The sequence below is a fragment of the Chiloscyllium plagiosum genome, chromosome 45 (genome assembly GCF_004010195.1).
Source record: "Chiloscyllium plagiosum isolate BGI_BamShark_2017 chromosome 45, ASM401019v2, whole genome shotgun sequence".
NCBI lineage: Eukaryota > Metazoa > Chordata > Chondrichthyes > Orectolobiformes > Hemiscylliidae > Chiloscyllium > Chiloscyllium plagiosum.
In genome coordinates this window covers 10600490-10616044 of record NC_057754.1, presented here as the reverse complement: position 1 = coordinate 10616044, position 15555 = coordinate 10600490, and the positions used below count along the sequence as shown (strand labels likewise).

The 15555-nt window shown below is 45.7% G+C and overlaps 1 protein-coding gene across 7 annotated transcripts in view; it reads right to left on the bottom strand.

The window, feature by feature from the left end:
* The window catches only part of LOC122543932 (gastrula zinc finger protein xLCGF3.1-like), a 39367-nt gene that overhangs the window by 18898 nt on the left and 4914 nt on the right, over positions 1 to 15555 (bottom strand). The window contains exons 1-3 of one of the 7 annotated variants that reach the window (XM_043682874.1): positions 13486 to 13495; positions 12766 to 12848; positions 6118 to 8328 (exon numbers count right to left, since the gene is read on the bottom strand). In XM_043682874.1, the coding sequence (XP_043538809.1) occupies positions 6672 to 8246 (1575 nt within the window). In that variant the 5' untranslated portion in view covers positions 8247 to 8328; positions 12766 to 12848; positions 13486 to 13495 and the 3' untranslated portion in view covers positions 6118 to 6671. Of the gene's footprint in view, positions 1 to 6092; positions 8883 to 12765; positions 12849 to 13485; positions 13791 to 15555 lie in introns of those variants that run through there. The other 6 variants (XM_043682869.1, XM_043682870.1, XM_043682880.1 and 3 more) reach the window with 6 other exon arrangements.

The window sequence follows — 15555 nt, the reverse complement described above, 5'->3', positions numbered from 1 at the left end:
CAAATGGCTCTATGCAGCACATAAACAAGGCAGGAGAGAGAGGGCAGCCCTGCCTGACTCCTGATCTGACTGGGAAGCTATCTGATTCCCACCCAATGATTGAGACTGCACTGACAATGTTGGTGTAGAGCAGTCTGATCCAATTGCAGATTCTCTCCCCAAAGCCCATTTTGGAGAGAACATCTCTCATATACCTGTGTGATATCCTGTCAAAGGCTTTCTCCTGGTCCAGGCTGATCAGGCAGGTGTCCAACCCTCTGTCCTGCACGTAGGCAATCGTATCCCTGAGGAGTGCGAGACTCTCAGCGATCTTCCTGCCTGGCACAGCACAGGTTTGGTCAGGGTGAATCACCGACCCTAGAGCAGACCTGAGCAGTATTCTGTGGCTATCCCCATTTCAAACAAGTAGGCTGTATTGGAAAATGTAGGGGGTGATCGATTCACAGGTGAACTAGCACGAATGGCTACATATCTGGTATTGAGACTGGCTCTAATGCAATGAGGGGTACGTCAGGTTCCAAGAGATCAATTGTGTTAGGGGACTCTCTAGTCTGAGGTACAGACAGATGTTTCTGTGGCCAGCAGTGAAAAGTCAGAATGGGGTGTTGCTTCCCTGGTGCCAGGATCAAGGATGTCCCAGAGTGGATGCAGGATGTTCTCAAGGGAGAGAGGAGCCAGCAAGACGTCATTGTCCACATTGGAACCAACGACATAGGAAGGGAAAAGGTTGAGATTCTGAAGGGAGATTTCAGAGAGTTAGGCAGAAATTTAAAAAGGAGGTCCTCGAGAGTAGTAATATCTGGATTACTCCCAGTGCCACTAGCTAGTGAGGGCAGGAATAGGAGGATAGAGCAGATGAATACACGGCTGAGGAACTGGTGTATGGGGGAAGGATTCACATTTTTGGATCATTGGAATCTCTTTTGGGGTAGAAGTGACCTGTTCAAAAAGGACAGAATTCACCTAAATTGGAAGGGGACTAATATACTGGCAGGGAGATTTGCTAGAGCTGCTTGGGAGGATTTAAACCAGTAAAGTTGGGGGGGAACCGAGGGTGATAGTGAGGGAAGAGATCAATCTGAGACTGATTCACGTCTGTTCTCAACGGTACCAAACAGTCAGGGCAGGCAGGGACAAGGTAGGTCTAATAAGTTAAACTACATTTATTTCAAAGCAAGGGGCCTAACAGGGGAGACAGATGAACTCAGGGCATGGTTAGGAACATGGGACTGGGATATCATAACAATTACAGAGACATGGTTCACCACCACCACCACCACCTTACTAGTTTAAATCCTCCCAAGCAGCTCTAGCAAATCTCCCCGCCAGTATATTAGTCCCCTTCCAATTTAGATGCAATCCATCCTTCTTGTACAGGTCACTTCTACAGGGATGAACAGGACTGGCAGCTTACAGGATACTGGCAGGAGTTTGCACGTTCTCCCCGTGTCTGCGTGGGTTTCCTCCGGGGGCTCCGGTTTCCTCCCACAGTCCAAAGATGTGCAAGTCAGGTGAATTGGCCATGCTAAATTGCCCGTAGTGTTAGGTAAAGGGGTAAATGTAGGGGTATGGGTGGGTTACGCTTCGGCGGGTCGGTGTGGACTTGTTGGGCCGAAGGGCCTGTTTCCACACTGTATGTAATCTAATCTAATCTAATCTAAAAAAAGTGCTACAGGAAGGATAGAAGGATAGAAAGGGAGGCAAGAGAGGAGGGGGAGTGGTGTTTTTGACAAGGGATAGCATTACAGCTGTACTGAGGGAAGATATTCCCGGAAATACATCCAGGGAAGTTATTTGGGTTGAACTGAGAAATAAGAAAGGATGATCACCTTATTGGGATTGTATTATAGACCCCCTAATAGATAGCAGGAAATTGGGAAACAGATTTGAAAGGAGATCTCAGCTATCTGTAAGAATAATAGGGTGGTTATAGTCAGGGATTTTAACTTTCCAAACATCAAATGGGACAGCCGTAATGTTAAGGGTTTAGATGGAGAGAAATTTGTTAAGTGTGTACAAGAAAATTTTCTGATTCAGTATGTGGATATACCTACTAGAGAAGGTGCAATGACCTACTGTTGGGAAATAAGGCAGGGCAGGTGACTGAGGTATCAGTGGGGGTGCACTTTGGGGCCAGCGACCACAATTCTATTAGTTTTAAAATAGCGATGGAAAAGGATAGACCAGATCTAAAAGCTGAAGTTCTAAATTGGAGCAAGGCCAATTTTGACGATATTAGGCAAGAACTTTCGAAAGCTGATTGGGGGCAGATGTTCGCAGGTGAAGGGATGGCTAGAAAAAGGGAAGCCTTCAGAAATAATGAGAATCCAGAGAAAGTATACTCCTGTTAGGGTGAAAGGAAAGTCTGGTAGGTATACGGAATGCTGGATGACTGAAGAAATTGAGAGCTTGGTTAAGAAAAAGAAGGATATGTCAGGTATAGACGGGATAGATTGAGTGAATCCTTAGAAGAGTATAATGGCAGTACGAGTATACTTAAGAGGGAAATCAGGAGGGCAAAACGGGGACATGAGATAGCTTTGGCAAATAGAATTAAGGAGAATCCAAAGGGTTTTTACAAATACATAAAGGACAAAAGGGTAACTAGGGAGAGAATAGGGCCCTGCAGCATCCAAGGAACAGGAGAATCGACGTTTCGGGAATAAGCCCTTCTTCAGGAATGAGGAAAGTGTGTCCAGCAGGCTAAGATAAAAGGTCTTGAGGAGGGACTTGGGGGAGGGGCTTTGGAAATGCGATAGGTGGAGGGAGGTCAAGGTGAGGGTGATAGGCCGGAGTGGGGTAGGGGCGGAGAGGTCAGGAAGATGATTGCAGGTTAGGAATCATCTTCCTGACCTCTCCGCCCCCACCCCACTCCGGCCTATCACCTTCACCTTGACCTCCCTCCACCTATCGCATTTCCAAAGCCTCTCCCCCAAGTCCCTCCTCCCTACCTTTTATCTTAGCCTGCTGGACACACTTTCCTCATTCCTGAAGAAGGGCTTATTCCCGAAACGTCGATTCTCCTGTTCCTTGGATGCTGCCTGACCTGCTGCGCTTTTCCAGCAACACATTTTCAGCTCTGACCTCCAGCATCTGCAGCCCTCACTTTCTCTCAGAGAATAGGGCCCCTCAAAGATCAGCAAGGCGGCCTTTGTGTGGAGCCGCAGAAATGGGGGAGATACTAAACGAGTATTGTACATCAGTATTTACTGTGGAAAAGGATATGGAAGATATAGACTGTAAATAAATGGTGACATCTTGAAAAATGTCCATATTACACAGGAGGAAGTGCTAGATGTCTTGAAACACATAAAAGTCGATAAATCCCCAGGTCCTGGTCAGGTGTACGCCAGAACTCTGTGGGAAGCTAGGGAAGTGATTGCTGAGATATTTGTATCATCAATAGTCACAGGTGAGGTGCTGGAAGACTGGAGATTGGCTAACATGGTGCCAGTGTTTGAGAAGGGTGTAAGGACAAGCCAGGGAACTATAGACCAGTGAGCCTGACATCGCTGATGGGCAAGTTGTTGGAGGGAATCCTGAGGGACAGGATGTACATCTATTTGGAAAGGCAAGGACTGATTAGGGATAGTCAACATGTCTTTGTGCATTGGAAATCATGTCTCACAAACTTGATTGAGTTTTTTGAAGAAATAACAAAGAGGATTGATGAGGGCAGAACGGTAGATGTGATCTATATGGACTTCAGTAAAGTGTTCGACAAGGTTCCCCATGACAGACTGGTTAGCAAGGTTAGATCCCACGGAATACAGGGAGAACTCGCCATTTGGATGCAGAACTGGCTCAAAGGTAGAAGACAAAAGGTGGTGGTGGAGGGTTGTTTTTCAGTGACCAGTGGAGTGCCACCAGGACCGGTGCTGGGTCCTCTACTTTTCGTCATTTACACAAATGATTTGGATGTGAGCCAAAGAAGTATAGTTAGTAAGTTTGCAGATGACACCAAAATTGGAGGTATAGTGGACAACGAAGGAGTTACCTCAGATTACAACAGGATCTTGATCAGATGGGCCAAAGGGCTGAGAAATGGCAGATGGAGTTTAATTCAGATAAATGAGAGGTGCTGTATTTTGGAAAAGCAAACCTTAGCAGGACTTATACACTTAATGGTAAGATCCTCGGGAGTGTTGCTGAACAAAGAGACCTTGGAGTGCAGGTTTATAGCACCTTGAAAGTGGAGTCGCAGGTAGATAGGATAGTGAAGGTGGCGCTTGGTATGCTTTCCTTGATCAGTCTGAGTATTGAGTATAGGAGTAGGGAGGTCATGTTGCAGCTGTACAGGACATTGGTTAGGCCACTGTTGGAATATTGCATGCAATTCTGGTCTCCTTCCTATTGGAAAGATGTTGTGAAACTTGAAAGGGTTCAGAAACGATTTACAAGGATGTTGCCAGGGTTGGAGGATTTGAGTTATAAGAAGAGGCTGAACAGGCTGTGGGTGTTTTCCCTGGAGCGTCAGAGGCTGAGGGGTGACCTTATAGAGGTTTACAAAATTATGAGGCGCATGAATAGGGTAAATAGACAAAGTCTTTTTCCTGGGGTGGGGAATCCAGAACTAGAGGGCATAGGTTTAAGGTGAGAGGGGAAAGATATAGAACAGACCTAGGGGGCAACGTTTTCATACAGAGGGTACTACTTGTATGGAATGAGCTGCCAGAGGATGTGGTGGAGGCTGGTACAATTACAATTACAACATTTAAAAGGCATCTGGATGGGAATGCGAATAGGAAGAGTTTGGAGGGATATGGGCCGGGTGCTGGCAGTCGGGACTAGATTGGGTTGGGATATCTGGTCGGCATGGACGGGTTGGATCGAAGGGTCTGTTTCCGTGCTGTACATCTCTATGACTCTCTCTGGGAACCTTTGTTAATTCTGACCTAGCCTGGCCAACACGTGAATGCGGACTCAAAACATTGAGTTTCATTCTTAACCATCCTCTGGGCATTCAGAATGGATGATAAATGCTGGCTGAACTGATGATGCCATGATCCCATGAATAAACAGAAAACAAACTGTTACTGCAGTTACTTGTGAACTCGTGCTGTTTCAACAAGCTGAATGACTGAGTGAATTATTTCCCATACTCAAAGCAGATGAATAGCCTCTCCCCAGTGTGTATTTGCTGGTGTACAATGAGAGTTGATGATGTCCTGAACCCAGCCCCACAGTGAGATTACCGGAACGGTCTCTCTTCAGTGTGAACATGTTGATGGTACATCTGTCCACTTGAGCTTTTAAAGTACTTCCCTTCGGCACATTTAAAGGGTTTCTCCTCAGAGTGAACCTGCTGACGAGGAGAAATCCTTCCCACACTCTGAGCAGGTGAACAGGCTCTCCCTAGTGTAGACTCGCTGGTGTGACAGCGGGGAGGATGACTGCATGAATTCCTTACCACACTCAGCACAGGGGAACAGACCCTTTTACATGGGGAAATTTTCTGAGCGCCTTCTCATACATGGAGCAGGTGAATGGTTTCTCCCCAGTGTGACTGCGCTGATGTGTTTACGCCTTGGATGGGTATTTGACACCCTTCCCACAGTAGTCCCTACATAGCCAGTTTCTTGTCAGTGTGGCACTGGTTTAGTTTCAAACGCTCAGATGTTCGTCTGAAGAATACAGAATTTCTACACAGTTTCTCTTCATTGTGATGCTTCCACCTTCCATATTCAACTAAGCAATTCTGTTAGATCTTCGTGTGGTGTTCTGTATGTGTCACGACTGTACATCAAACTCCAAAACACAATGAAATTGATCTAAAACAGTCATCGCACCCATTTTTAATTTATATCTGCAACTCATCTGCCTTATTCGTCAAACTTGTAACATTAAAATCATTGCCATTCAACCGTGTCAAACCTTAACTGTTGTGTAATGCTAACCCCTTCCTCACTCACTTGATTCTTCTCTTTCCTTCTTACCCTTTTGGACATTCACTCTGGATCCCATACCATTACCAAGTTAAGTTTCACACACCACAACGGCACTTGTAACAACACTTCCAGCATCACAGGCTATATCTCACTTTGGATAGGCTTTCGCCCAACAGCTTAGGTGAAGGGTACTGACTGTCTCATTCTGAGCGCCTTGGAGATAAAATAAAGACTTGATACGACTTAATTTTAAGGAAAAGGTTATTTATATCATTTTTATCCTATACAGGTAAATGAACCTATGGTGTTTACAAATATCATCAGCAAAAAGCCCAGAAAACACTGTTTGGATATCGATAACAGTAACTTCAAAATCCAATGCAGAGTTACTAGGGAACTCATTGTTATTTAACCAATCCCAAGGAACCATAAAATCACTTTACAGACAATATGCAGATGGACAATCTTTACCCAGTGTAAATCTGTTGATGTCCAGTGACATTGTGATCATTTCCAAAGGCATTGATACAACTGTATCAATGTTTTATCTACAAAATGAACACCTTTAATAGAGTAGGGTTTAATAACATCAATACAACCGCCCAGTGACAAAGGTTCATTCCTTGGTGGTTCTTTGTGAATTTGCTGGTGTGTTTGCAAACAGCAACGCCATTTCCATAGCATAGCAGGTGAACAGGATTCACGCAGTGTCATTTCACTGGTGTGTTAACAGTTTGGATGACAGAGTGAATAATCTATTCATGGAGTGAACAGGCTGCTGTATCAACAGGTAAGCTGACTGAGTGAATGCTTCTCCCCAGCGTGAACTCGCTGGTGCCTCAGCAGGTTGGATGACTGAGTAAATCCCTTCCCACAATTGGAGCAGGTGAATGGTCTCTCTCTCCTGTGAATCCGCTGGTGCACTAGCAGGATTGTTGACTGAGTGAATGCTTTCCCACAATCAGAGCAGGTGAATGGTTTCTCTCCAGTGTGAACCCGCTGGTGTCTCAGCAGGTTTGATGATTGGGTAAATCCCTTCCCACAAGCTGAACAGGTGAATGATTTCTCTCTGGTATGAACTTGCTGATGCTCCAGGAGTTTAGATGAGCGAATGAATCCTTTTCCACATTCAGAACAAATGAATGGTCTCTCCCCAGTGTGAACTCGCTGGTGTTCTAGGAGATTAGATGAGCGAATGAATCCTTTTCCACATTCAGAACAAGTGAATGGTCTCTCCCCAGTGTGAACTCGCTGGTGCTCCAGCAGTTTAGATGAGTGAGTGAATCCTTTCCCACATTCAGAACAAGTGAATGGTCTCTCCCCAGTATGAATTCCCTGGTGTTCGAGTAACTTAGATGAGTGAACAAACGCTTTTCCACATTCAGAACAGGTGAACGGTCTCTCCCCGGTGTGAACTCCCTGATGTTTCAGCAGGCTGGATGAAGAAGTGAATCCCTTCCCACAGTCGGAGCAAGTGAAAGGTTTCTCCCCGGTATGAACTCGCTGGTGTATCCGCAGGCTGGATGACTGGGTGAATCCCTTCCCACACTGGCAGCAGGTGAATGGCTTCTCCCCAGTGTGAACTCGCTGATGTAGCAGCAGGTTGGATGACTGAGCGAATGCCTTCCCACAATTGGAGCAGGTGAATGGTCTCTCTCCTGTGTGAATCCGCTGGTGTTCCAGCAGTTTGGATGACTGAGTGAATCCCTTCCCACACAGGGAGCAGAGGAATGGTCTTTCCCCAGTGTGAACTCGCTGGTGTATCTGCAGGCTGGATGACCGAGTGAATCCTTTACCACAGGCAGAACAGGTGTAAGGTCTCTCCTCAGTGTGAACTCCCTGGTGTTCCAGCAGTTTAGATGAGTGAGTGAATCCTTTTCCACAATCAGAGCAGGTGAATGGTCTCTCTCCACTGTGAACCCGTTGGTGTTCAAGTAGTTTAGATGAGTGAGTGAATCCTTTCCCACATTCAGAACAGGTGAATGGTCTCTCTCTCTTGTGAATTCGCTGGTGTATTAGCAGGTTGCATGACTGAGCAAATGCTTTCCCACAAACAGAGCAGATAAATGGTCTCTCTCCAGTGTGAACACGCTGGTGTTCCAGCAGTTTAGATGAATGAGTGAATCCTTTCCCACATTCAGAACAGGTTAATGGTCTCTCCCCAGTGTGAACCTGCTGGTGGATCCGCAGGTTGGATGACTGAGTGAATCCCATCCCACAATCAGAGCAAGTGAATGACTTCTCCCCAGTGTGACTGCGTTGGTGATTTTCCAGCTGGGATGGGTAAAGAAATCCCTTCCCGCAATCCCCACATTTCCATCCTCCCACTCCAGTATGATCATACTGGTGTTTGGACATTTCAGATGAATCTTCACAGATTTTCACAGATGATGAAGGATCCCTGGTGTGAATGATGCTTTTTCCTTCAATGTTCAAAATCCTGAGATAATTAGATTATGATAAACACAGTGACTTTTGGATCTGGGTGTGGTTTCGTTTGAAGTCTCGAATTGCAAATTAACCTTTCAAACAGAAAACAAATGTACTAGGAGAAACAAGAACACACAGGTGTGAAACTGAAACACATAAATCCGGTCAGTTGTGGAGATGACAGAGGGAAACTGCTGGATTATTGTTAAAACCAAACTGGTTCATGAATCTCCTTCAAGGAAGGGAACCGCTCAGTGTTTGCACAAAACTAAAGAAAGAGCTAGAGGAGGGAGAGGTATGCATGAACGAGATGCATTTTATAGATCTACAACTCAATCCTGTTCCTGTTTTCTCCCTTCAATTCCTCTGAAGGGCTAAGAACAAGTGTATAGTTCCTTGAAAGTGGAGTTGGAAGTCGACAGGGTAGTGAAGGTAATTGGCATGTTTTTTCCCCTATTGGTCGATGCATTTGGTATCAAAGTTGGGAGCTCAAGTCGTGGCTCGATAGGAAGTTGATGAGGCTAATTTTAGGAATACTGCATTCAATTCTGGTCTCCCTCCTCTCTGAAAGAAGTAATCAGGGCAGGACTTAGACACTCAACAGTAAGGTTCCATGGAGTGTTGCCAAACAAAGACACCTTGGAGTGTAGGTTCATAGTTCCTTCAAAGTGGAGTCTTAGGTGGACAGAATAGTGAAGAATGCCTTATTTGTTGGTGCATTGATTTCAGGAGTTGGGAAATCATGTTGCAGCTGTACAAGACATTGGTTAGGCGACTTTTGGAATAATGCATTCAATTCTAGTCACCCTGCTATAGGAAACATGGTGTGAAATTTGAAAGAGTTAGAAAAGATTTCCAAAGATGTTAGTAGGTTTGGAGGTTTGAGCTATAGGGAGAGGCTGAATAGGCTGAGGCTATTTTCCCTGGAGAATTGGAGGCTGACGGGTGGCCTTCTAGAAGTTTATAAAATCATAAGCGGCATGGATACGGTGAATAGTTGAGAAGGGCAATATTTAGATTAGATTAGATTAGATTACTTTTCAGTGTGGAAACAGGCCCTTCGGCCCAACAAGTCCACACCGACCCGCCGAAGCGCAACCCACCCATACCCCTACATTTACCCCTTACCTAACATTAGGGACAATTTAACATGGCCAATTCACCTAACCTGCACATCTTTGTGACTGTGGGAGGAAACCGGAGCTCCCGGAGGAAACCCACGCAGACACGGGGAGAACGTGCAAACTCCACACAGTCAGTCGCCTGAGGCGGGAATTGAACCCGGGTCTCTGGCGCTGCGAGGCAGCAGTGCTAACCACTGTGCCACCGTGCCACCCATTTAAAAGGGACCTTATGGACAACCTTTTCATTTAGAGGGCCATGCGTGTATAGAATGAGCTGCCAGAGGAAGTGATTGAAACTGGAACAATTACAACATTTGAAAGGCAGCTGGATGAGCATATGAATAGAAAGGTATAGAGGAATATGGGCCAAGTGCTGACCAAGGTGACCAAATTGGTTCAGGACATCGGGTCAACATGGATAAGCTGGAACAAATAGTCTGTTTCCATGCTGTATAACTCTACGACTCTGAGTGCAGAAGCAAAACTGTGGAAATCTAAACTAAAAACAGCATCTGAAATGACGACGGATGCAGGCATCGTTGCAACGTTGAAGAATTGTTGAGATGATCATATAGCTACTGTTGGAATATTGCGTGCAATTCTGGTCTCCTTCCTATCGGAAAGATCTTGTGAAACTTGAAAGGGTTCAGAAAAGATTTACAAGGATGTTGCCGGGTTGGAGGATCTGAGCTACAGGGAGAGGCTGAACAGGCTGGGGCTGTTTTCCCTGGCGCGTCGGAGGCTGAGGGGTGACCTTATAGAGGTTTACAAAATTATGAGGGGCATGGATAGGATAAATAGAAAAAGTCTTTTCCCTGGGGTCGGGGAGTCTAGAACTAGAGGGCATAGGCTTAGGGTGAGAGGAGAAAGATATATAAGAGACCTAAGGGGCAACATTTTCACGCAGAGGGTGGTACGTGTATGGAATGAGCTGCCAAAGGATGTGGTGAAGGCTGGCACAATTGCAACATTTAAGAGGCATTTGGGTGGGTATATGAATGGGAAGGATTTGGAGGGATATGGGCCGGGTGCTAGTAGGTGGGGCTAGATTAGGTTGGGATGTCTAGTCGGCATGGATGGGTTGGACAGAAGGGTCTGTTTCCATTCTGTACATCTTTATGACTCTATAAGTCACTACAATATAGGTTGCATGCTGAAAGCAGGAAAATGGGTCAAGAGTATTGGTGCTTGCTGACCAGTCTAGATTCGATAGGATATTGTGTTCAGCAATTGTATATCCGAGACTGTGACCCCATTTTGTTCCATGTTTCTCTGTGAATCTCTCTTTTAGGAAGTAAGCAGGATTGGCAAACAGTGAAGAACGCAAATGATACATGTGCACATAGTGAGAGGATTCAAGTACAGGAACAGGGGATGCCTTTCTGTAAGGGCTTTGGGGAGCCCACACCTGGAATAGTGTATGCACCTTTGTTCTCCTTACTCACGGAAGGATGCATTGGCCACTTAAGAGTGTAAAGAAGGTTCAACATTCTGATTCCTGCACTATCATAAAGGCAGAATCTATCCTCGTTTATCTAGCCTTTCTTTGTCTTTCTGAGCCACTGATTGCATCAGTAACCTTCCGTTTCCTAATCTGAATTTGACTCATCTAAGCTTACACTTGGGTTCCCATTCCCCTGCCAGACTAGTTTAAAACCTCACCAATGGAACCAGCAAAGGGACCCAAGATTTGTCCCAGCTCGGCCCAGAGTAAGTGGTCAAGCTTCTACAGCTCCCACCTTACCTAGAGACGGTCCCAATGCATCAAGAATTTAAACCCTTCTCTGGTACATCATTTTTCCAGTCACACATTCCTCTGATCTGTCCTCTTATTCCTGCTCTCAGTAGCACATGGTATTGGGAGTAAAGCTGACAACATTACATTTGAGGTCCTGCATTTTAATATATCTCCTGTCTTCCTACATTCAGCTTTCAGTTACTCATGTCTGGTTGTCGTTAGTACCTCTGAGTTCTATGACCATCGGCTGTTCACTCTCGAGCTCCAAAATGTCCTGCAGCGCTGCATAATATCCTGGATCCTAGCGCCAGGGAGGTCACATATCATCCTGGGTTCATGTCTGGGCCACAGAAGTGCCTGTCTGTATCCCTGGCTATTGAGACCCCTGTCACTATAGCCTTGCCATTCTTTTTCCTTCCCTTTTGTGCAGTAGAGCCTACTATGACACTATGAACTCAGCTGTTGCTGATTTCCCCTGAAAGGCCACCCCAACCACTTCCTACAGTATCCAAAGTGGTATATCTGTTTGAGAGGAGAATGACCACTGGGGACTCCAGCACTTACGTGAAGAGCCTTTCGCTTTATCTGATGGTCACCCATTCCCTTTCTGCCTGTGTAATTCTCACGTGCAGTGTGACTACCTCGGTAAACGCGTTGTTCATGACATTCTACAGTAAGTCCATCCACAGCTCCAGCTCTGAAAATGTTAGCCAGTAGCTGCATATGGATACACTTCTTGCACACGCAGTCATCAGGCATACTGGAAGCCTCCCTTATTTCCCACATTGTGTAAGAGGTGCACACCATGAGTCTGAGGTCTCCTTACATGACTTCTCTGTATATTAAACTAGTTACTCCCCTTAAGAGAATTTAATTGAGCTAAGGATCTTCCTTCATTTCAAACACATCTATTACAACGGAAAGCTCCTATCTGTACTTCATGAATATTAAATTTAAAAATTGAAAGAAAATATTCTGCAGAGAACACGAACCAATTGGCTCTTTCCAACTGGACTGTATCACTTTCTGAACAGCCCGGAGACTGTGTACCACACTCAATCTTTCAGCTTCACCTTCTCCCTGACACACCTCACTGTCTGTTTCCACCCAACTCTAAAGCACTCTCATTCAGCCAAGCAGCACTCACAGTGCAGCCTTGTCAGTTTATTTGTCTACTCACACCTACACTGACCTCAGCCTCCTTTACTGTTCCAATGCAGCTTAATGGGAGCACAGGGAACAACATCTCATCTTCCAATTCAGCACTATGTAACACTTCAGATTCAAGAATCTAGAATGTTCCACCTGAAGGGGCGCTAAGGAATTTGAAAATGAAGTTTGCAGGCATTTGAGAATGAGTAAATTATAGGTTAAAACCATGAAGTGGGTGATTGGGATGAAATATGACCGTTCTTTCCAAGACTTGAGGAGTTATTTGGATAAATCTGTGCCGCTGTCAGGCCTACATTTCCTTCCTGAGCTGCACTGCCCAGAACTGATCACATACCCCAGTGATCTAACAACGAACTGGAACATCTTGCTACTTTTCGAGATACACACATATCAGAATTATATTCCCACAAACCTTTTTCCTTCCACAGTGAAATGCCAATGATATACAAATCCCGAGGCTCTGCTGACTGTCAGAACTTCTTTAGAAATTCTGGTCTGCAAAACAAGTTCACGAAAGAAAAATCACTGTGTGAACGGACCTCTTCAAATCACACCCCCAACCCCCAACCCCCAACTGTGGGGCGGCACGGTGGCTAGCACTGCTGCCTCACAGCGCCAGAAGACCTGGGTTCAATTCCCGCCTCAGGCGACTGACTGTATGGAGTTTGCACGTTCTCCCCGTGTCTGCGTGGGTTTCCTCCAGGTGCTCTGGTTTCCTCCCACAGTCCAAAGATGTGCAGGTCACGCCAAATTGCCCGTAATGTTAGGTAAGGGGTAAATGTAGGGGTATGGGTGGGTTGGGCTTCGGCAGGGCGGTGTGGACTTGTTGGGCCGAAGGGCCTGTTTCCACACTGTAATCTAATCTAAACCCCCAACCCCAACCCCAACCCCAACCACCAAGCCCGAAGCGCATGCGCTCTGCTGCAACGTAGCCCAATAAAGATGGCGTCTGTAATATGGGCTTGTTACTGCGTGAGGCCCGCAGCCGATTTCCCGTTTACTGTAAACGCAGGACCTAGAGTTTCTAATCTGGTTCTAGAGGTTTACATCTGCTGTTTACAAAACAGCCCAGTCAAGACTGGCTTCATTTTTCTCCTAATCTCTGCTGTATCTCCTCATGAACGGTACGAACCTCCTCAGACGCGAGTCACAGACGTCCACGGGCCGTCCTGCCTGGCCCCACCCCGAGTGCTCATAGGACCCGCCTCCTCCTCCTCCTATTGGCCCACAACTGCTGTCAGTCGGCCGGGGCCCTTTGTGACATGAGACCTAGCCTTCCTTACTGTTGCCCCAGGATGAGCTTGGCCATTCACAGTGAATGGAGCAGCATCATAGAGGGTAGAGGTTGTGGCCGTTCAGCCCATGAGGGCTGCATCCTCTCACTCGAGAATCGCTGCAAATCGATCCCAAATTTGCCATAAGCCTGCAAACCTTTCCTTAAAAAGTTAAGTATCAAATCTTTTTTTGAGTAACCGCTAAATCTGCATTCAGCGGATGTTTAGATTTTTCCAGATTCACATAATCTTCACATGTTCACCTGCATTATTTGCCAATTATCTGAAAGCTGTGTTCTGTGGTTACCGAACATTGTGACAATATTAATAATGTCTCTCTCTGTCTGCACATGAAATATCCTGGAAACAAATCTACACCTCCATTAAATCACTGCTTAACCTTCTCAGCTCCAAGGAGAATTATCTGAGCTTCTGCTAAGTCTCCCCAAAACAAAAACCTATCTTCATTTTAATTTATGCATGGAATGGCTGTTTGCTGCCCAGACTAGTATTTATTGTCCAACATTATTTGACTCGTACAAAACAGTGGCGAACTGCCTTATTGAACTGTGCAGTGCATGTGCTGTAAGGACACCACAGTGTTGTTTTGATGAAAATCTCCCGCAGTCTCACAAACTCTATAATCTCCCGCATCTCTGTAATCTTCTCCAGTCTCACAATCTTCCCTGTGTCTGTAATCCCCTGCTGCCTCATAATCTTCCCTATCTCTATAATCTCCTCCAGCCTTACAATTCTCCCTACCTCTGTAATTTCCTCCAGCCTCTGAACTAGATAAGGGTAGCAAGTTTGCAAATGACACCAAAATTGGTGCTGCAGTCCACAGTAAAGAAGGTTATCTCAGAATACAACAGGGCTCATATCTGATGGGCTAGTGGACTAAGGAGTGGCAGATGGAGTTCAATTTAGATAAATGCGAGGTGTTACATTTTGCTGAGGGAAACCAAGGCATGACTTATACAGCTAATTGTCAGGCATGAAGGCTTGTTGCTGAACAAAAAGACCCAGGGTGCAGGTGCATAGTTCATTGTAAGTGAAGTCGGAGATGGACAGTGTGGTGGAGAAGGCATTTGGCATGCTTGCCTTCATTTGCCCGTGCATTGAGAATAGTAGTTGGGAGATCATGCTGTAACTGTACAGGACATTGGTGAAGCAACGCTTAGAATACTGCATTAAATTCTGGCTTCCCTGCAATACAAAAGATGCTGTTAAACTTGAAAAGGCTCAGCAAAGATTTACAATGATGTTTCTGGGATTGGAGGGTTTGAGGTAACGGGAAAGGCTGAATAGGCTGGGAGTTTTTTCCCTGGAGCATCAGAGGCTGAGGGTGACCTTATAGCGGTTTATTAAATCATGAGGGACATGGATAGGGTGATTTGGAGGTGCCAGTGTTGGACTGGGGTATATAAAAAGTTAAAAATCACACAACACCAGGTTATAGAATGAATACCAAGGCCATTTTCCCCACAGTAGGGGATTCAAAATTAGACAGTGTTGGTATAAGATGAGTGGGGAATAATTTAAAAGGGACCTCAGAGCAACTTTTTCATTCAGAAGGTGATGCATGTACAGAACAAAAGTTGCCAAAGAATGTGGTGTAGGTTGGTACAATTACAACATTTAAAAGGACATTCGACCTTGGACCTTCGGTTGACCATCCTCCAAGGCGGACTTCGGGACAGGCAGCAGCAAAAAGTGGCCAAGCAGAGGCTGATAGTTAAGTTCGGTACCCAAAGGGAGGGCCTCAACCGGGACCTTGGGTTCATGTCACACTATAGGTGCCCACCATTGCACTATACATACACATACACACTCCTGTACACAGACACTCTCACAAATTCCCACAGCCACCCACACTCACACATGCACCCTCTCACAAACTGAGACCCCTTTACACTCACACACACACA